At 49.9% G+C, this 20,360-nt stretch overlaps 3 protein-coding genes across 3 annotated transcripts; 2 read left to right on the top strand and 1 right to left on the bottom strand.

Annotated features, from left to right (window-relative positions):
• The first annotated feature begins 1,189 nt into the window (after positions 1-1,189).
• CIMIP3 (ciliary microtubule inner protein 3) lies at positions 1,190-5,142 on the top strand. The gene is made up of 3 exons (XM_061362746.1): positions 1,190-1,203; positions 1,897-2,086; positions 4,733-5,142. Exons 1-3 carry the CDS (start codon positions 1,190-1,192, stop codon positions 5,135-5,137), a joined length of 609 nt encoding a protein of 202 aa, XP_061218730.1. The 3' UTR covers positions 5,138-5,142.
• Positions 5,143-6,638: 1,496 nt separating this feature from the next.
• Positions 6,639-10,390, top strand: GUCA1A (guanylate cyclase activator 1A). Its single transcript, XM_061363163.1, has 4 exons — positions 6,639-7,185; positions 8,970-9,119; positions 9,654-9,744; positions 10,106-10,390. The coding sequence occupies exons 1-4, from the start codon at positions 6,988-6,990 to the stop codon at positions 10,264-10,266; spliced, it is 600 nt and encodes a 199-aa protein (XP_061219147.1). The 5' UTR covers positions 6,639-6,987; the 3' UTR covers positions 10,267-10,390.
• A 3,437-nt stretch (positions 10,391-13,827) lies between these two features.
• GUCA1B (guanylate cyclase activator 1B) lies at positions 13,828-20,339 on the bottom strand. Its single transcript, XM_061363162.1, has 4 exons — positions 19,669-20,339; positions 17,582-17,731; positions 16,160-16,274; positions 13,828-15,527 (listed from the first exon to the last, which is right to left on the bottom strand). Exons 1-4 carry the CDS (start codon positions 19,870-19,872, stop codon positions 15,400-15,402), a joined length of 597 nt encoding a protein of 198 aa, XP_061219146.1. The 5' UTR covers positions 19,873-20,339; the 3' UTR covers positions 13,828-15,399.
• Between the last annotated feature and the right edge of the window lie 21 nt (positions 20,340-20,360).

The raw sequence follows: 20,360 nt of genomic DNA, 5'->3' as shown, positions 1-20,360 counted from the left end.
CCACAGCTTCTCTGGGCACCCTGTGCCAGCGCCTCAGCACCCTCACAGGGAAGAGCTTCTGCCTAAGAGCTCAGCTCAGTCTCCCCTCGGGCAGGTTCAAGCCATTCCCCTTGCCCTGTCCCTGTCTAAAGGGGGTGTACACAATTATGCCCAATGCCCCAAGCTCCAATGGCAGCCGGCTCCCAGTCCGCTCTTGCAGCAGCGGTGCTGCGGAAGGGACAGCTCTGTGCCATGCACAAGACCTGCAATTAGCGGGACTCACGCCTTGCTGACAGTTATCTTAACTGCTGCTTGTGTGGGACAGGGAGCGGAGACAATCCTGCACACATCTGCCCAGGAACATGCCACAGGGACCCACAGTTGTGTTTCGGTTGGGATGGGAGGAAAACGGATTGTCCTGCCTGCAGGCAAGAGCAGGAAAAGAATGGAAACTGGGAAACAGCATTCCCCCAGACAGCTCTGTGCAGGACCCAACCCTGTGAACTGCAGACGTGTAAAGAAAATTCACTGACACCTCTTGAAAGCAGAAATCGGGTGAAATGAAGGACCTGGAAAGGGAGACTGACGTTAGATATTAAGCCAAAGTTCTTCCCTGTGAGGGTGCTGAGGCGCTGGCACAGGGTGCCCAGAGAAGCTGTGGCTGCCCCATCCCTGGCAGTGCTCAAGGCCAGGTTGGACACAGGGGCTTGGAGCAAGCTGCTCCAGTGGAAGGGGTCCCTGCCTGTGGCAGGGGTTGGGACTGGATGAGCTTTGAGGTCCCTTCAGCCCAAACCAATCTGGGATTCTGTGATGGGCAGGACATACGTGCTTGCTGATGTTCAGTCTTTGAGTGACCAAACTGAGCAGGATACCCAGACAAAGTGAAGGAAAAGGGGAATGAGAAGAGGAGCTATTTTAAGAAGAGACGCCAATAAAATCCCATGGAATGAGAAAGCCTGGGCTCATGCACAGCGGCGTCCTACAGAGTGTCATTGCAGCAGAGACACATCAAAGGGGCTGCAGGGCCGCAGGGATGCTCTGCAGGATGAGGAAGGTGTGATTCAGCCCCTGGAGAACTGCTCTGCCCTGGGGCAGGGGGGCCTCCAGAGCAGCTCCATGGCTGGGAGCTGTACCCAGCCACCAGCAGTGATGGTTGAGCCTCACCCTGGGTGGTGTGCGTTGGAAAACACACTCCTCACAACAGGAGGGGATGCGTGTTCCAAGGTGAGTTCATTATCCCAGTGAGCACAGGCTGCACAGCCCTCCTGCGGGAGCTCATGGGCTCCCTCCTGTCTGTCTGTTCCAGGTGAAAAACGTTTGCTCTTTACCTTCCTCCTCCTCATAAAGCACAGACCTCACCCCGGGAGACCAGGGAAAGCCCAGGGCTTGCAAGAGCAGCGTGGAAGGTTTGGGTTTGGCAGCGCATGAATGTGAAAGAGGCAGCAAAGATGCCCAGTGTGGTGGTACAGCTGCTGTTTTAAGGGAGGACAAGTGCCACTCTCCTATCTCCATCGAGGCCACACAGCTAAAGGTGGGCCGGGCACAGAGCTCAGGAAAGCACTTGGAAGATCGCCATCAGATTTTATGGCATAGAAATAGCCATGTGAGCTCTGCTCTGATGTAACACGCCGCAGTGTGAGGCTGCCTTTGATCCTATTACAGGTAAACACCCAGGAACAATCTGCCTTTGCATCAGCGTGAGGAGCTGCACCCTGCAGATGCAGAGGGTGAACCGCAGGTGTGTGAAGCGCTTGTGTGGTGCAGATCCTCATCCAGACCTGGGGAGGGATGGGAGGAGAAACCCTCCTGCCATGGACAGGCAGCAGCGGCGGCTCCCATTGGATGCAACCCTTCCCTTGTTCCATAGGAGAAGCAGCTCCCTCCTCATCTCTGTGGCTGAACCCCTGTGCTCCCCAGCACCCCATGCCCGAGCAGCCCTCCTCAGCTGGGGCCCCGCTGTGACAGCTCCCACCCTTGTGGTCACAATGGCCCCAGTGGTCACAATGGCCCCAGCAGCCACGGCATCGCTGTCTCCAGCTCCAGCACTGACATCCCCGTGTGCTGGGGTCCCTGTGTGCTGGTCCCCATCAAGGAGATGGCTTCTCAGGTGAGAGCTCATGGCTTGGCAGGAGGGATTCCTGCTTTCCCTGTCCCCTTCCTGTGGGTGGCCGGGATGGAAGGGTCCTGGTGGTGCTGGTGGGATGCCTCGTCCCTGCCCTGCTGCACCACTGTCGTCTGCAGGGAGCTCAGAGCAAACTGCGTGTGACAGAGCTGGGATGGCTCCATAGGGACAAGCAGCAGGATCAGGGATCCGTGCTGCAGGACAAGGGGGGTGGCAGCAGCACAGGACAGGATGGGCGGGGGAACCCTCATCTCAAATGGACATCTGAACCCTTGGTGATCCCTTGATTTACTGCAATCGTTGTTCTCTCTGTGACCCCACCTGTGAGGATGTTCCTTGAGAGACAGCAGGCAGTTTAGCAGGGATTAGGGATCTCTAAACACACGACTGGATGCAATAGGATTATGTGGGATTCTTCATTCAGCCACTGAGCTCTGGCAGTGCCATAAATAGCGCTGTGGACATCGAGCTGGTGCTTCCCCTCAAAGACAGGGATCACACAAGCAGATGCACTCCCCCAGCAAGGAGGATGCTTCTGCTGAGCTTTAGGTGCCCCAAGGGATGAGCAGCAACTCCCAGGGCAGCCGAACCCCATCACAAGAGTGCTTCACAAGGCACGGTACCCTGCCTGTCACTGGGAACGGCTGTCAGCCCCTATCACCGAGCGCGTGCAAGGCTTGCGCACCTCAAAGGCATCTCCATGACTTAGCAGTTGGGTTTTCAAAGCAGCCACGGCCTCTGCTCCCCACCCCAACTGCACTGCTTTAATAACACGAACGCCTCCCTGCTGGGTGGACGCAGTTGCAGTCGTGTGCGTACTTGTCTCTTATCTTCCCAAGCGAGAAAGGCCACGAGCTGTAATCATGCAGACATGGGAACAGGATCGTTTCTGAACAAATCTGTGTTCGGGGCAGGGCCACACAAACCCCACTGAAATGATGGCTGTGGCACAAACTGTGCTCTTCAGGAGTCAAAATCCATCTATTTAAATGGAAAGAATGGGGATAACATGTTGAAGTGCTGGCTGAAACAACGCTTGTCCTGAGCTCCAGCAATGGAACCTTGCGAGCATCTGGCAAATGAAATGGGGAATGGAGGTGAATCCATGGGGATGTGGGCATTTCCCTCGAAGGGGATTTCTAGCCTATTTGCTGGTGTCCACCTCTTAACAGGTTTAGGAGGCAGTGCTCAGAGCGCAGGGAACAGAAATAGAGCACCCAGTAAGCCGGGGCGTCACGGAAACTAGGAAACATCTTTAGTGGGTTAAAAATAAAGGCAGACAGCAAAGCGTTTATTTAGGATGCCCAGGAGTAAAGCAGTTAATTGCTGGGGAAGAGCCAGTTTCCATTAGCACGGAGGAGTCATCAATGAACGCAAGATAACTGAGTCATGGTTAAATAACAGCAGCAGAAATAGCTTCTCAGTCAAGCAGAGCAGCCACGGGTGACAGCTCAGCCCCACATGTTTTGGGGCACACGTTCGCACCACCTCCTCTGCAGAGAGGGGATGTAAATGCACAATGAAGCGGGTGATGGATCGAGGACCACAGGGACATAAGGTGGTGGCACTGGCTTTGCCCCAAGACTTCAGCAACGTGACCCAGCTGGTGGTGGGGAAGAGCTTTGCCTGTTATCAACATCCCGGATTTTCCCTGCACATTCCCAGGAGGGGGAAACCCACTCAGAGGTTTGGGAAGAGCAATGAGCACAGCAGCACAAGGCGCAGGGTGGTGGTAGGCACCCACAGAGTGACCTGGAGGCTGCTGAGCTGATGCCCCGGGCTGTGTTTGCAAAGGACAGTGTTATGGCTCTGTCATCACTGATACATCCCATTGTGTCTTGTGGGTCAGATGGGGTTGAATCATCTTCACAGCTGGTTGCCATCGCTGTGGTTAGGTGCAGGCTTTACAAGGAACAGGTACCGCTGTCATTTATAGCTGTTACAGCTGAGATCTTCATCTGGGACTGGGGTTCCTTGTGCCAAACGCAGAAAGAAATTGCATCCTCCAAAAGAGATGGAAGGGGAAGCCAAGTCAGACTGACAGCAGGAACATCAGAAACTGGGTAGCACTTTATATTCACTCTGCCCTGTTACAACTAACCAGCTGAAATGCAAGTCAAGAGAGAATCAAGTGCTCCGAGTCTTGCCATGGGCATTTCTCACTATGATTTCCTTCATTTTCACTAAGCCCCTTCTGTATTTCCAGTGCATCATTTGATTTTAAACTTCCTTTAAGCAATTTGAGCAACACCACCTTTGATTTTTAGCTAAAGAAATGGCAGTGCTCAAGGCCAGGTTGGACACAGGGGCTTGGAGCAAGCTGCTCCAGTGGAAGGGGTCCCTGCCCGTGGCAGAGGTTGGAGCTGGAGGAGCTTTAAGGTCCCTTCAACACAAACGAGGCTGTGACTCTATGAAATGTAACTACCTGCCTTCTCTGCATTAACACTGCCTACTGACTGCCTTTGCAATGGGCGTAAGCAGGCTGGTATTCCATAAGCTCTGCTGGTTTGCTTAACTTGCTGCTTTTCGGTTACTAGTATATAACCCTTGCATCAGGGCCTTCTATCCTGGTGAGGAGAGCAAAGTGTGTGGTCAATTGCAATGCATTTGTCTGGTTCTTTTGCCCCATAGAGGACTCAACCACCAGAAGCCCCTGGCAAAGACCACAAGAGACCAAAGGGAACAGAGGAGCCCAAAGCAAAGCAGGACATCTCCCACTCGCTGCCCATCCCAAAGAGCCAGCCACCTCCAGCACAGCACCACAGGGACCGGCCTTTGGCTGCCCACTGCATTCCTTTTGTCGCCCACTATGGGAACCATCAGCCCAATTCCTTCCATTTTCTCTTCTACCAATCGACCTGCTCCAACTCCTACAGCCCCTTCTACACGGCGCAGAAGGCAACGTGTGGGTACCGCTTCCACCGCGACACCGATCACACCAGGAAGGTGATGGATGTCCCGAGTGCAAACATTGTGAAATGGAGACCCATCCGAGGCAAAAAGCCCCAGGGAAACCCAATAAACCCCAAGAAATGAAAGCAGCGATGTGTTCTGGTGTGACTTCAGCTTCCCGCTGGGTGTCTGAGCGACAACCAGTGAGCACCCAAGGCAAGGAATGGGTGGTGAAGCTGTCACTGCTCCTCATACAAACATGCAGGGTGGGTTTTGCTGTCACATCCTAGTCCGGTTTGTCCTGTCATTTGTTGTTACCAGCTTACATGGAGGCACTGTGTGAATGGTGACCCAGCCAGGCCCATATGCACAAGGAACCTGGCTTCTGCTTGTGCTTTGAAAGGACTTCTTCTTTCACCAGGCTTCCCCCAGACACAGGCAAAGCGTTGTTCTTAGTGAATGGACAAGCACGTTTCACTTGTGGTGCTCAGAAAAGGGATGCTAATTGGAGCTGAAACTGTGGGGGGCACGTGCCTGCAGCTCTCCTCCAGAATGCAGCATGAAGTATCTAAGGCAGAAGTTCTTCCCTGTGAGCGTGGTGAGGGATTCTCATCCTGGACAACGGGATGCACCGCTAGCAGGTACTTGAACGAGCTGTTGAGCCTGCATCCACATTTAATACCCAACCTTTCTGCTATTAATGGATGTCTCAGTATTGCAACCCCTCTCTGTGCCACAGGAGGGGCTATCCCAGCCATATCCCTTTGGCAGTGGGTCAGGGTCCAGGGCACCCACTAAAGTACCACTTTGCTCACAGAGCTGTGCCTGTTGCTGCTGGCCAGTGCAGGATTAGCACTTCCCAAGCTAATTCCTTCTTTGTTTTACACTTGCAGAATGCCTCTTTCTCTAGCAGAGTTACTCCTAATTTGCAATATTGAGCTCTGCAACACATAAAACTGGGCTTTTTGTCTTAAAGTTATATAAATGGATGTAAAAGTGTTACAGTTGTCTCATCCATTTTATTACTAGTGGATGATCTGGTCCATGCTACTTTCTAAGGTTATACTTTATCTCCCAGTCCTTCCCTGAGTGATGTGCATCAAGGCAAAACCAACATCGGTTGTGGAAATATTTACATGGTAATTCATCATAAATGAAAATCAAAGCTGCATTCAACAGCACTTGCATCAGCTGAGTGCTGGTAACATGGGATGTGCCGTGTCCAGCCCTGAAGAGACAGAGCACAGGGCTCCATCAGCTGGGAGGAATGAGAGCTTCCCTGGGAGAAGATCATCACAGCGTGTGGTGTCTGCATTTAGAGCACTTAAAGCTTCACCAGTCAAAGCAATTATGTTTCTATGTTTGCCCCAGCACACCAAATTTACCCTCATGCAGCAGCTCTTATGGGAGATGAAATGGTGCCTCCCCCTTCCTGAATATCAGGCTCAGAGGAAATCCTCCAGCCAGAGGAGACCAAACCTCAGTAACAGCACTTCCGAGGGGTTCTTCTCTTTCTTCTCGTTCTGATTTTGGTCCAAAAGGTATTACTTATGTGACACCCCCCCCCAAAAAAAATCATAAATGAAATGGATTAGGAGATTACATCATCACAGAGAAAATTCCGCCCTTGTAATCCCCTGCTGGGCCTGTAATCTGCAAGACTTGCCCCTTTGACTTCCTTTCTATTTTAACCCTCAACTCTTAATGCCTGGCAGGAGCCCATCGCCACCCTGCGCCTCATTGGCCACCGGGGAGGGATTTGCTGGGTACTTAAATGTCACCTTCGTGTCCAAAGAGGATTGTGTGCTTTGGAGTTTTCCTGGGGAGAGGTGGCTTTTGCCTCCATCACCCACACAAGGGCAGTTGGGTTCTTCCCAACAAGCGATCCCTGCAGCGCCACCGACACCGAGACTCTAAAGGCAAGAAGCAGGAGTCAAGAGAAAGCCCTCAAATTCCACCAAACACCCCTTGCTTTGGCTGCAAAGTGAGTGGAGATGGGCAACATGGATGGGAAATCCGTGGAGGAGCTGAGCACCACCGAGTGCCACCAGTGGTATAAGAAGTTCATGACGGAGTGTCCTTCGGGCCAGCTCACCCTCTACGAGTTCAAACAGTTCTTTGGCTTGAAAAACCTGAGTCCTGCCGCCAACAAATACGTTGAGCAAATGTTTGAGACGTTTGACTTTAACAAGGTAAATATTGTCCTCCCCACTCGGCCTGGGCAGGGCTCGGCTCTGGGTGTGATGGGTATGGGGGGTGTTTGGGTGTATGTGGGATGGATGTCCCTGCGCATGGCAGAGGGCTTGGAACAAGATGATCTTAAGGTCCTTTCCAACCTAACTGTTCTATGACTCTATGTGTGTCACTATGGACGGTCTGGTTCCCTTTGGCATCATAAATGATAGGTATATACAGTGAAAAATGGCAGCAAGACCTCCTCATTTACTGCCTGCTCTGGGAGAAATAAGACTTGGCCCTGAGCTGATGTTTTCCTTTTAAATGACTCAAATAGTGTGGTTTTATCTGTGTCTGTGATCCCTTTCCGATGAAGTGCCCTTTAATCCTCATGTATCGAGTGTTGTGACAGTGAGGAACAAGCAAGTGGGGTGAGAACAAGTGCTGCATTCACGCGGAGACAGTGAGTTCCCAAGCGTGGCACGAGCTCTGCTTTGCAGAACAGACCTGGTTTGGTTTTCCATTGTTTTAAGTTATAGATGGATTAGAGTTTCATTGCTTTTATTACAGCTGCTCAGTCCCATACAATAAGCAGCTCAGGCCTTTTGTTGCCCATGGAAAGGCTTTGCATCTCAGGCTGTGGCTGTGCTGGACCCCTGGAGCAGGGTAGTCCCAGATCACCTGCACAAGCTTGGGAATGCTGTTTTCCCAGCTCTGGAGCCATGTGGGAGAAGCAGATGGATGCTGTGACTCCAAGGGGAAGCAGCATCCAGGGCCTTGGAGCAAGCTGCTCCAGTGGAAGGGGTCCCTGCCCGTGGCAGGGCTTGGAGCTGGAGCAGCTTTAAGGTCCCTTCCAGCCCAAACCATTCATGATTCTATGATTTTACGTTTAAGCCTTTCCCCTGTTCACTGCCCTGTGTTTGAACGCCTGCCTGAAAAGGGAATTGATGCACAGGAAATCCTGCTGGGAATGGGGCTTAGTATCAATTTATACTTAATCTGGCTCCTGCAGCAGCAGGATAAAGCAGATGATCTCTTCCTGAACTGGCCTTGATGTCTTTTTTCATGGACAAAAAGCTGGCTTATTCTCTATTGATGACTGCCCATGGTTTGTAGTGTGTACCATTTTCTTTCAAAGCACTTTCTATCCCAACAGTTTGTGCCATCAAAATGCTCTGTGGCACTTTAGCAAGCACCCTAGAAGCTGTGAACATCACAGGGGGGTGTCATTGGTGCCAATGGTACCATAACCCAGCCTGGGAGCCATCTGTGGGTCCAGCTGAATGCCCCTCAGTGCTGTGGTGTGAGCTGGTGCTCAGCAAACACTGGGGAGGGAAGTCAAAGATAAAAGTATTTGTGCTTTTGAGGTAACCAGGCGTGAAGCAGACGCACAAATGGCACAGGGACAGAGCAGCTCCTTCCCAAAACACTGGGGCAATTCCTGAGCTCGTTCCTCTCCTGAAGCTTTGCATGTGAGAAAAGAGCAGCTGAAAAGAGCTGTAAAGGATAACATCAGGTAATCCATCAGGGTTCATCTGTATAAGCCTGTTCCTCTTTGACTTCTGAATTACCACTGCTTTACATAGGCTCCTTCCGCTCAGGCTAGCTTTGAAGGTTAGTCCAAGCCATGTGCACCCACTGAGTTTGGTTGTTATCAACACATAACAGCCCTGTGTGGATTAACAGAGCCCTCAGCACATGGAGTCTCCCAGTGGGGACATCCATAAACTGGGCAGGGAAATCTCTTCCTGCCTGCCTCTTTGCTTCGAATCTCATTCAGATTCTACCCTTCTGCTTTCAGGATGGCTACATAGATTTTATGGAGTACGTGGCAGCTCTGAGTCTGGTCCTCAAAGGGAAGGTGGACCAGAAGCTGCGGTGGTACTTCAAGCTCTATGATGTGGATGGGAATGGCTGCATTGACCGGGGAGAACTGCTGAACATCATCAAGGTGAGCGGGCTCAGCCTTTTCCATTCCTATCACACACAAGGGTCAGATGCAGGTACATAGAGAGGCTGCACCAGGAATATTCCAACCCCAAGGACACCTCCCTGGTACCTGAAGAGGCAGTGGCCAAACCTGCTGCGTGTCCTCTGCCAGTCCCACCGGCCCGGCTGCCCTGCCTCGAGCACCCCACTCCTGCATGCTCAGACACGCGGCAACCCCTTGTCTCCCCATCGCAGGCTGTTTAACCACGGCCACTGCCACCCAGGCTGAGATAAGCACTTCCATTTAATCACAGGATTTTCAGAGGTGGATGCCTCCTGGCTGATCCCAGTGCGGCTGCTTAATCTTCTAATGCATCAATTGCCTTTTTAAGGGGTTTTAATCTCCGGGTTTTTTAGCAAGGACTTTTTCCTTTCAGAACTAACTGCCTGCATCAAAGCTTTGGTCTCTCACATCTGGTCACTGAGCTGCTGGTACCCACAGGTACACAAACCTCACAACACTCAGCAGTTATCCTGTGTCCTTCTTCCCCTCCAGGCTATTCGAGCCATCAACCGGTGCAACGAAACGATGACGGCTGAGGAATTCACAAACATGGTGTTTGACAAAATCGATATAAATGGAGATGGTGAGGGACTTCCTTATGCAAAGCCAGATCCTGCTCCCAGCTTCCCCCCTTCCATGCAGGCCACAGCAATTCCAGATGCAGGATGGCCCAAAGCACCAGGATGTGAGGAGAGCTGGAAGAGAGCAGCTCCCCATGAGGGTTTAACTCATCCCCTCCATGGGCTGGAGCCAGCCTGAGGGGACACTGCACACTGTCCCTCTTTGAACTGGCAGGATTTAGCTGGGATGGGGTTTGGGGTATACGACACAGACCTGGGACATCAGGAAGGGCCCCATGGTATGGTCCATGTAACTCTGGGGGGATGCAGTGGGAGCAGAAAGGCTGCAGGGCTGAACAGACCTTTCCCAATGTGCCCCTGCAGGTGAGCTTTCCCTGGAAGAGTTCATGGAGGGCGTGCAGAAGGATGAAGTGCTGCTCGACATCCTCACCCGCAGCCTGGACCTGACACACATCGTCCGCTTGATCCAGAACGATGGGAAGAACCCACACGAGCCGGAGCAGGAGGCAGAGGCTGCCCAATAGGCTCCCGGGATGCTTTCCCTTTGTCTCTGCTTTCCCCCCTTTGCATCCTTAAAACAAATGTGTTTGTGGGAGCTGCCCCAGCACCAGTGCAGCCAGTGATAGACTATAGGGACCAGGGTCTGCTCCTAAGCTACTGCTCCCCTGGCACATGGCTCTGCCTTGGTCCTGCCCAGTGCAGCAGTGAAAAGATGATGGCAGCTGATCGTGCTGGAAGCACACATCTCCCCCCGGGACTGCCAACGGGACCTCTTGTGTGATGCAGGGACACAGTGCACCCAGAGAGCCTCACACCAAGCAGCGGCCAACACCAGCATCTGCAGGGGATGAGCCCCAGGGCTGCCGGCACTTGGCCCTGGTGAAAGGAGGTCCCCAAAGGACACATGTCTGAAACTGGCCCAGCAGACCCGAACCTCCTCTCTCCATACACATTTCCAGAGCACAGGATCAGAATTTTGGCCGTTTCTGCTTTGATTTGCTATTATTCTGTTAGCAATCGTTAATGATCATGTGAGAGCATGGCCCAGGGAGGTTGTGAATGCTCCATCCCTGGTGGTGTTCAAGGCCAGGTTGGACAGAGCCTTGGGTGAGATGGTTTAGTGTGAGGTGTCCCTGCCCATGGCAGGGGGTTGGAATGAGACGATCTTAAGGTCCTTTCCAACCCAAACTGTTCTATGATTTTAAGATAAAAACAATTATGAGCTAGAAAAAGGGGAGTGGTGAATGCAGTGGCTCCTCTTTGTTTTTAAAGCATTAAAAACACAGAATGGTGCCTTTTTTTAACAACTCTCTGAACTTTCAGGGCATGCTATTAGATCTTAGCAGAAGCTCTTCCCTGTGAGGGTGCTGAGGTGCTGGCACAGGGTGCCCAGAGAAGCTGTGGCTGCCCCATCCCTGGCAGTGCTCAAAGCCAGGTTGGACACAGGGGCTTGGAGCAAGCTGCTCCAGTGGAAGGGGTCCCTGCCCAAGGCAGGGGGTTGGAGCTGGAGGAGCTTTAAGCTCCCTTCCAACCCAAACCATTCCATGATTCAGTATTTCTCTTTGAAATACCTGGCAGGGCTGTGATGGCAGTAACCTGAGAGGGAAAAAGCTGTGCACATCTGTAGGAAGATTCCTCTGTGTGTCATCAGCTGCACAACAAAACCTCTCCTCCAAGTCACACTCTGTGGCACCCTCGAGTGGTTTTAACTACAACGGCAGCAAACTGCACACGGTCTGAAGGGCTGTGCTGCTAGAGATGGGCCGGACACCACGTCCGCACCATGAGCATCCGCAAGCACCTGAGTATTCCTGAGCAGGTAGTGGGTACCAGCCATGGCACAGTGGGCTCAGGGAACATCCCCTGTGGAATAAACCCCAGTCACCCCTTATTAAAGCACCCTGGGCAGAGGAACTGCATCCCCCGGTGCTGATAACCAGTGCCAGGAGCAGGGGCTGTGCCCAGGACCCAGCACACGCACAAGGAGGTTGTGACAGCAGCAGCATCAGCTCCACACCAAGCTGGGGCTGTGCCTTGGCTGCTCCTGGAGAGGGATTTCCTCACCTCATGGTGAGGCAACACAGGACACCAGGAAGGAGCTCCTGGCTAGCTGAAAGTCTTGTTATTTGGCATCGGATGCTTGCAATCCATAAGCAACTTTCTGACCATTTTTCCTGGGCATCTTTTTCATTTGACTGCGTTTTACCATGAAGCTTTTGTACTTCCAACCTCATAGGGCACTAATAAAGCTGTTTTACAAGGTTATTGCAGGTTGTGCTTTTTCTCGCTCAGTCAATCATTCTGCTTCCAGCAGGACACATTTGCTGTCTCATGCAAGTGCAGAAACCTTTGTTTTGGCATCATGGAACTGCCTGAGGGGAGACTGAGCTGAGCTCTTAGGCAGAAGCTCTTCCCTGTGAGGGTGCTGAGGCGCTGGCACAGGGTGCCCAGAGAAGCTGTGGCTGCCCCATCCCTGGCAGTGCTCAAGGCCAGGTTGGACACAGGGGCTTGGAGCAAGCTGCTCCAGTGGAAGGGGTCCCTGCTTGTGGCAGGGGTTGGAGATGGGTGAGCTTTAAGGTCCCTTCCAACCCAAACCAGGCTGTGATTCTAAACACAGGGTATTTAAGGGTGATGTGTTTGAGATACTTTCCAAATCTGAGGTGCACGTCCCTTTGAAGAGGAGGAGGAAAGTCATCTTTTCCTATCCTGCCAAACCTGAGCACAGGTGGTGAGACCACAAGAAGTCTCTATAGCGACCAGCAAGGGGCTGTATAAGTCCTGGCATGGCTGTTCTGTTCAACATGACATGGGAAGCTGCACATGGGTGCTTTGGGAATGACCTGGACACAAACCTTTCTCCTGGGCAGCCACCAAACCCCAGCTATCCATGGGCGAAGCTCCCCTCTGAGAGCATAGGCAAATAAAGAGCACGCTAAGCAGAGCTCTGTGCTTCCCCCAGAAATATCCCAGAGTATCCCAAGGTACGATCCCTGCTGCTCCCTGGTGCCTCTTCCCACCACCCTACGTCAACAACAGCCTCACCTTCAGCTTTCTTACCTGATTATTCCACCTTCAATCCTGCCCACCTTCAGAGCATCAAACATCGGGGCAGATGGCAGAAGCTCAGGAGCATCACATGGCATTTGCCTTTTCCAAGCCATCCTGTCTCCCAATTTAGACCCCAAAGAAATCCGATCAGTCAAATCCAATTCTAGCTGGGCTGTAAGTCTGGAAAATGGATTATGCAAAAGGTCTGACATCAACAGCTTGATGTGAACATTGCACTGAGTTTGAGAGATCAAAGTGTTTATACCTAGGGGTTTAAAAATAGGACTAAGACTAAAGCACCTTGTGATTTCTTGACAAAAGATTACACAGCTGATAATAAGAACAATTTTCCACTGGGTTATGCCAGCACTAACGCAGGCATTATCCATCAAGGGCATTGCCACCATCCTGGGGCTTCCCAGGCCAGGGGAGATGGAACCATCCCACTACCACATCCAGTGCTTTGAGTCCTAAATGCTTTGAGGTTCCTGCTTCAGTCCTGGCAGGGTTAGAACAGACACTATCTTCTCCACCTTGTAGTTGTCTTACCCAGGTTAGCTGTTACACTTAACACCTCCTTAAATTCATTAGGTCAGCTGTAAAGACGATGGTTTTGGTCATACTCCGGCCTTTGCCTTCAGTCTGAGCGAAAATAAGAAATCCAAACCAGGCAGAACTTTCATACACAATTCCTTTATTAAATCCATGTGTTACAAAACTTCTACCACCAACCGTCCAAGTGCTCAGTGTTAGGATGCCCTCTACCACCCCAACAGAGGACTGCTGGTGTGGGGGACACCCAACAGCTCCTCCTCTGCCTGATGCGACCAAGTGAACAGAGTAAGAACTGAAAGCATTGAAGTAAACCTGCAGAATGCAGCTATAGTCACTAAGCATCCATGTAAGAACTGTGTGAGCAGCAGTGTGTTATGTTGGTTGAGATGCTGAAATTTAAGGAAGCAGAGATTTGCATCCTCCCATGAAAACATGTGTTGGAAAACAAGCTGGAAAATCAGTGAAGAGAATTTTCTCTTCCAGGCAAGAGATCTTTTATTCTTCTCAAGTCAGAAGTCAGGTTTTTCTTCCAGCTCTTTGTCTGCTCAGCTATTGATCTGAATGAGCTTTAAACAGCTGCCTTACAGCAGCATAAACTGGAAGTCTAATGAGCTTTGATAACTGAGCATGGTGTGTACTTCCAGAGCACTCTTCTAAAGGCCGTTCAGACATGGAAATGTGCATATGAACTCTAGCAGTGATTGTGTCTTATCCCTATGGATCCCTCATATTCCTGAATTTGTTCCATTGGTTAAATTGCCAGGACAAAGCACAAGCTAACCAACTAATGAAAGATAATACAGTCATAAAGGCCACAAAAAAGGGATTGCAAATCTTTTCATGGGTATGAGCTGGCCCACTGATCCCATGGGAAAATTAAGCCACAAAAACTCGTGTTATTTTCTTGCTAACAACTAAGGTGAACAAAAACTTTGTTTCAACCCCAATTCTCTTTCCACATACATGTATATATGTAGGAATGTGGGATAGAAGAGTAGCTCAGCCTATAACCGTGCAAACTTTATACCTACATCCTGTGGCTAAATTAAGTCCAGTGTAAAACCACTGTACCACTTCAGTAACTCAGATTCTGTCACTTGCTCCATTCTGTGGTCCTGCTGATAAAGCAGCACCAATCCTCTCACTGCAGAGAGCAAAACTCTGCTCTTCCCTTCTCTCTCCTTCCATTCAAAATTGGTCCCAGTGCAGTGAAAGTCTTGGAGCTCCTCAAGCTCATTCAGTCTTTACAGGGCAGGGAAAGCTGTTTAGAGTGATGATTCAAGTGAGAAACAGGGGCTCAAAAGGAGCAGAAGCACACTGTGCAAGTCTGACCTCTACAAGTGGCTCTCAAGAAGAGGTACATTTTCTATTGCTGCTCAGTGTTTGGAAATAGCTTTTTTCCAGCCCCACAGAACCCAGGTCTCTGAACAGGAAGAAGGAGCAGAGTCTGGTCCCCAGCAGGGAGATGCAAGATGGAGTTACTGCTCCACCTTCCAGCCCACACCTTGTTTTCCTCAACTGTATATTGGCCTGGCTCTGCTTGTAATCCAGTTCTCACACTTGATAGTCACTTGTTGCTGTTCAGTATCTTACATTAGCAGTATACTCTACTAAACATACATCTAGACATCCTGGATGTATGAAGACTGCCAGACCACCTCTTCTGCTGTTACTTTTGGGTTGATGTGTTCGTGTCCCGCAGGCATGAATGATGCCAACACTAGTCTGCACTGGAGACAGTACCACTGTCACTTCCCAATCCCACCTGGCATCAGGCTAAAACCCTGCTCAGGATCCACCACAGGAAGCCACAAAGTCTGTCCCTTGGGGTGCAACCAAAAACCACAGCTGGCAAGCATGGTATTCTGTACATAGACTGACTTATTCATGGGGTACCAGCAGCACATGGGTTTTAGATTGAGATAGGGCTTCTTAAACCACTGAAGTTTTCATCTGGATGCCGAGATTGTATTAAAAAGGAAAACCACTACCACCCTAGAGCAAGAGAGCCACAGTTGTAGTCACGTTTTCAGCTGTATCAAACCTGAATTTTCTCAAAACAAAGCACTCTTTCTCCTCTGCTCCAAGATCCATCCCCCAGGGTTTACATCCATTTGTAACATCTTCATCACCCACTTGTCTTTCCTGGCCCCATCAATGAACTCATCAAGAGACAGCTGCCCTGTGTATGAGATGAGGGGAACAAGACGGGGAGACAAAACATGACCAGTAAGACAAGAGGAAGGCAGGAAAGAAATCCATCTATGTTTCAGAAAATCTGCTAACAAGACAAGAGCTGTACTGCATTTCCTCATGCACATCAGCCCAGCTAGCTGACAGACAAACCACCAGGCTGGAACCCAATGCATTCACACCTACCCCAGCCCATCAGCTAATGTGAAATGCTGCATTAGCTTACACATGCTCTTCAGGAGGACTGCAAGTCTGATCCTGCGAGCTCCAATTTGCCTGGAGCTACTGTCTTTACTCAAGGTATTTGTGCTGGGACTGGGACCTGCACTCTGGCTGCTGAAAGCTTTCAGAGGATGAGATGTGTGTGGCATCAAAATCCAGTCAAAATAGTGTATTATACATACATATATATATATAATCCTCTGTATTAGACATAATTATTTTGTCCTGCTGCACCAACTTCCCCCTGATTCCAACAAGCAAACCAGAACCAAACCCAATGTGTCTAATATGAGTAATATAACAGCCTGAAGTGATTTCTCGATAATGTAATTAAAGTAGCCTGCCCAGCACAGATAACTTCATTACACATGAATGCAATCTGAGCCATTGATCACTTACCATCCCCGTTCTCATCCACTAACTGAAATATCCTGTCCACAACCTCCTCTGGCGTGAGCAATGGGGTCCTCTCCTCCACCTCTGATCGACACACTTTCTTCAGCTTGTAGATGGACTGAAAAGAAGTTCACACATTAGGAGAAGGACTGGGAAATGAAAAGCAGTGAACTCCATTATCTCCCCAGCAGCGTAAAGGCCTTGAACAAAGCTGTGGTTTTAACCTTTCTGGAAAGATCTGTCACTTGACAGCCTCAGACCTTTAATGAAACCTCTGACCTTATGCTCACACACACTGTGGGTTACTTCATTCGCTCTTTGAAGCAGCTGCACTCCCATTTTCCTTACACATCTTGGTCAGACCTCAGGGTTCCTTTGCAAAGAACAAGGAAAGGGTTTCACAGCTGGGAAAATCTGACTTTGGAGTGTGACTTCTTAACATCTGAGGCCAGGCACATCTGGCCTTACCCTGCCCTTTCCCCCAAGGAACCTGTGCCCAAGCTGCAAGATCAAACCTGTATTAGCACACATTTTGACCCACTTTGTCACTGGAAAGGGGTAGATTTTATCCATTCCTCCCATGACAACCACCTGCTCGTTATTAACTTCACTCCTTAGGCTGACGGGTTTTGTCTGAACTCTTAACAGAGAGGGGATTAGGAAGAGCCTAACACAGCTCGGGCCAATTCCTGGCTGACCTCAAAACTATAATTGAGCCTGCCCCAGACACACACCCCGGATCCTCCTGGTGCTGCAGGTAACAAACTGGTCACACCTTCCGGCCAAAAGGCTCTGTCCACAGACCCAGTTTCTGTTTTTACCTAAGGTGTTTGATAACCATTGACCGAGCCTCATGGGTACTGCTGGGCAAGGGTCAGCATCTGCAGTACAGCCCAAGCACCAAGATACTTACCTAAGGACATTTACCTTAAAATAAGAAGGCAGGTACCCTGAGTGACTGTCTGCTAAGCCCCATGCCTCCTCTCACACAGTCACTAGTTACAGCTAAGTGCAGAACAGAAACCCAGAAATCAATCACTGCAGGAGAGATTTCCACACTGATTTGTGCCTCTCTGTATCCTCACCAGCTACTAAGGCAGGAAACTGGACTCCTGTAACAGGCATGGGTGAAACCTTCTGCTGGCTAGTGCAATGGATCTTGGTGTAAGCAGGGTGAAAGGAAAGGCAAAGCAGAGGAACTTCACAACAGAGACCTTGTTTCTGAGCAGCAGCAGAGCCAGGCTGCTCCATCATGGGGCTCCATCAAACCACTGAGCACATAACCCTTCCTTCAAGGTCAGGCAATTTCACTTCCTCACTACCAACAGCTGCCTTGAAACCCGATTATCACAAACCCCATGCACATCACTACATTGCCAAAGAACAGGGATTGCTTAAATGAGTGATGAGGCAATGCCTACTTACCTCAACAATTTCCAACAGCTCGGGTTTATCTATGCAGCCATTCCCATCCTTGTCATACACTTTGAATGTCCACCTCAGCTTGTGTTCCAGTTTTCCTCGTAAAACAAGATTCAAGGCAGCTACATATTCCAGAAAATCAATGGTATTATCCTGTCAAAACAGGAAAGCAGCTGCTGCATGATACTTAACTGGGAATACTTGATATAAAACCACTTACAAAACCTGGATTAAAACTGCCAAAAGATAATCCATGGGACAGCTATTTCACAGACCATTTGTGCCAGTTTGAGAGCATCAGTAAGCAGTCAGACCCCTGTGCACCAAGGATGAGTCCATGAGGAGTGTGACACTGAAGATGAGGGCAATTCTACAGTGCAATAAGAGGGGACACGCACCAGGACTCCAAAAACTGGTGATTTAAGTACCCCAGTGACAGCACAGAGTACATGGAGGACAGGGAGGCAGATGAGGATCAGTGCAGGAGGTAGTGACTTTTTGGGAAGGGCTTTCCATTCTCAGTGACCTCAATTGCTTCATCACCAAGACCAACACCCAACCATCAGCCCATTCCTCCATCCTTCCCTCTTGTTTGATCTTGATTCAACTGAGGAAGACTTCAGCCATGGAAGGGATGCAGAGCTCCCTCCGCAGCCTACAGCAGATGCCCCTCATGCAGATCAACATCATCCCCATCGATGAGCCAGGGCCCTAAATCACTTTACAGCCCTCCCCACCCCATCAGCAAACACCTAGGTCTGGGCTGTGCACCTCTTTCTGGCACTGAAATGCTCTGCAACAACACAGCCATGATGAAACACTGCTGCTACTGGACTTTGAAGGCTAGCAAGCATAAAGAAACAATTGAGCTTCTTACCATATTACTGATAGTCCTTCAGATGGTTAGGTCCTGCTTAACTGATTATATACCATGGGTACATTCAAGCAAAACCATGAGCCTAAGCCTAATTCGGTGTTCTTAAAACATACAGATACAAGCATTCCTTAGAAAGGAATTTTCAGACTCCTTATTGCTGCTCCTCAGAATGGGACTTCACCTCCTGCCCACTGCTTGATCCACACCACTTCCAGCACAGCTTTCTGAACAGGATTGGGACCTGGACCTTCAGTAATTTGCAGGAATTCAGGCCTTGCCAACTTCAGATTCCAAGACCAGCCTGACCAGCCCACACCTTCCATTGCTTTTCCTTACCCTTCCTGACAAACTGACTTTCGCTGCCACTTGCATGTGATTCTGTCACTGGTTGCAAGGGAAGCTTAAGGGACATCGGTGTATCTGAGATACGACTGACTTGTTGCCCCTTTGCCTATAGTTATACACAGCAAACCCTCTACTTTGAACATGACCAAGAGCTATGGGGGGGGGAAAAATGGAGCAAGCATTGCTTACCCATTTCAAGATAACACAGAAGCCATCAAATGACGTTTGTTTGGAGTATCTAAAATAGCACAGGCTACTATGAGGTTCTTTTGCACCAGCACACGGGTATGCATGAACTGCTACTAAACCAGAAAGCCCACTTTTCCCAGGTGTCTGATAACAAATACAGCAATGGGAATTAAAACCAGAATGTCCCAATTGTTCAGCAGTCCTTTGCTTTTGAGCAGCTAAAATCAATATTTTGTTACATGCCACCTGCTCATGCTGTATATATGCACTTCCTCCAGTGCATAGCAAGCCTGAATAGGACTTTCCTCCGTCTATAATTCCCTTCTATCATAATAGAGATGTGTTCCTCATGTAACCATCTTGGTTATTTGAGGCTCTTTCAACACTGTCTCAAAAACTGGCTGCTTACTTCATAGGATCATGGAATGGTTCAGGTTGAAGGGACCTTAAAGCTCATCCAGTCCCAACCCCCTGCCATGGGCAGGGACCCCTTCCACTGGAGCAGCTTACAGCAAGCCCCTGTGTCCAACCTGGCTTTGAACACTGCCAGGGATGGGGCAGCCACAGCTCCTCTGGGCACCCTGTGCCAGAACCTCAGCATCACCAAACCCACCTCCAAATAGCAGCAGAAAGACATGAATTATAAGATAAATAACTGCAAAGCCTCCTGGCCACTTACCCCATTCTTATCAAAAGCTCTGAACATGTTTTCAATGTACTCTGCTGCTTCATGGTTATCCTGGACCCCGAAGAACTGCTTGAATTCGTGCATGAAGAGGGTCCCACTGGGACATTCGACCACAAACTTCTTATACCATTCCTGCAGTTCTGCAACATCAATCTCTGTTTGCTCCCCTTCAGCGTTGGTGAATTGCTGTCCCATTCTGCGCCGTAAAGCAAGATAAAAACAGAGCCAAAGGAAAACCCTGCCAAAGCCCTTTGCTTGTGTCGTCCTTTTGTCACTTTTAGTTGCTTGCTCTTTGTCTTCTTGCTGTCTTGGGCCTTCACTTGATGTTAATATTGCCTCACTATTTCACCTTCTTTATGTTTTGCTTTCTTCTTCCTCTTTTCCTCCTAGTTTTCACCACCGCAGCTTTGGCTGCTCACCTGGTGATTGTAGAGTTGCTTCTCTGCCTTAGGGCAGTATGAAGTGTGGCATCAGGCATGTTTAAAAATAGCTAAGATCATTAGGAGATTCCCACTTATGAGCCACAGAGACCTTCAGATGTTCCAGGCTGTGGCCTATTTAGGGCCAGAGCCCAGATGCTCAGGGTCCTACTGCACACTAATAGCTTCATGTCAAAGAACTTAAAAGCCAGGGCTTGCTGCTGGGGCACGTATGAGCTTCTTGTTGGGGATACCCAGTGGTTG

The sequence above is a fragment of the Neopsephotus bourkii genome, unplaced genomic scaffold, assembly GCF_033783945.1.
Source record: "Neopsephotus bourkii isolate Nb327-2 ecotype Australia unplaced genomic scaffold, CSIRO-AGI_Nbou_v1 NB_1139, whole genome shotgun sequence".
Classification (NCBI taxonomy): domain Eukaryota; kingdom Metazoa; phylum Chordata; class Aves; order Psittaciformes; family Psittacidae; genus Neopsephotus; species Neopsephotus bourkii.
The sequence above is the reverse complement of the archived record's forward strand: the minus strand, read 5'-3'. Positions and strand labels throughout refer to the sequence as shown.

Coding starts and splice junctions, on each gene's coding strand:
- CIMIP3 (XM_061362746.1), top strand. Junction 2,087..4,732: donor TCAAGGAGATGGCTTCTCAG/GTGAGAGCTCAT, acceptor TTTGCCCCATAG/AGGACTCAACCACCAGAAGC.
- GUCA1A (XM_061363163.1), top strand. CDS start 6,988: ATGGGCAACATGGATGGGAAATCCGTGGAGGAGCTGAGCACCACCGAG. Junction 7,186..8,969: donor AGACGTTTGACTTTAACAAG/GTAAATATTGTC, acceptor TTCTGCTTTCAG/GATGGCTACATAGATTTTAT. Junction 9,745..10,105: donor AATCGATATAAATGGAGATG/GTGAGGGACTTC, acceptor GTGCCCCTGCAG/GTGAGCTTTCCCTGGAAGAG.
- GUCA1B (XM_061363162.1), bottom strand. CDS start 19,872: ATGGGACAGCAATTCACCAACGCTGAAGGGGAGCAAACAGAGATTGAT. Junction 16,275..17,581: donor AGCTGTTGGAAATTGTTGAG/GTAAGTAGGCAT, acceptor ACTTCTTTTCAG/TCCATCTACAAGCTGAAGAA. Junction 15,528..16,159: donor AGTGGATGAGAACGGGGATG/GTAAGTGATCAA, acceptor TCTCATACACAG/GGCAGCTGTCTCTTGATGAG.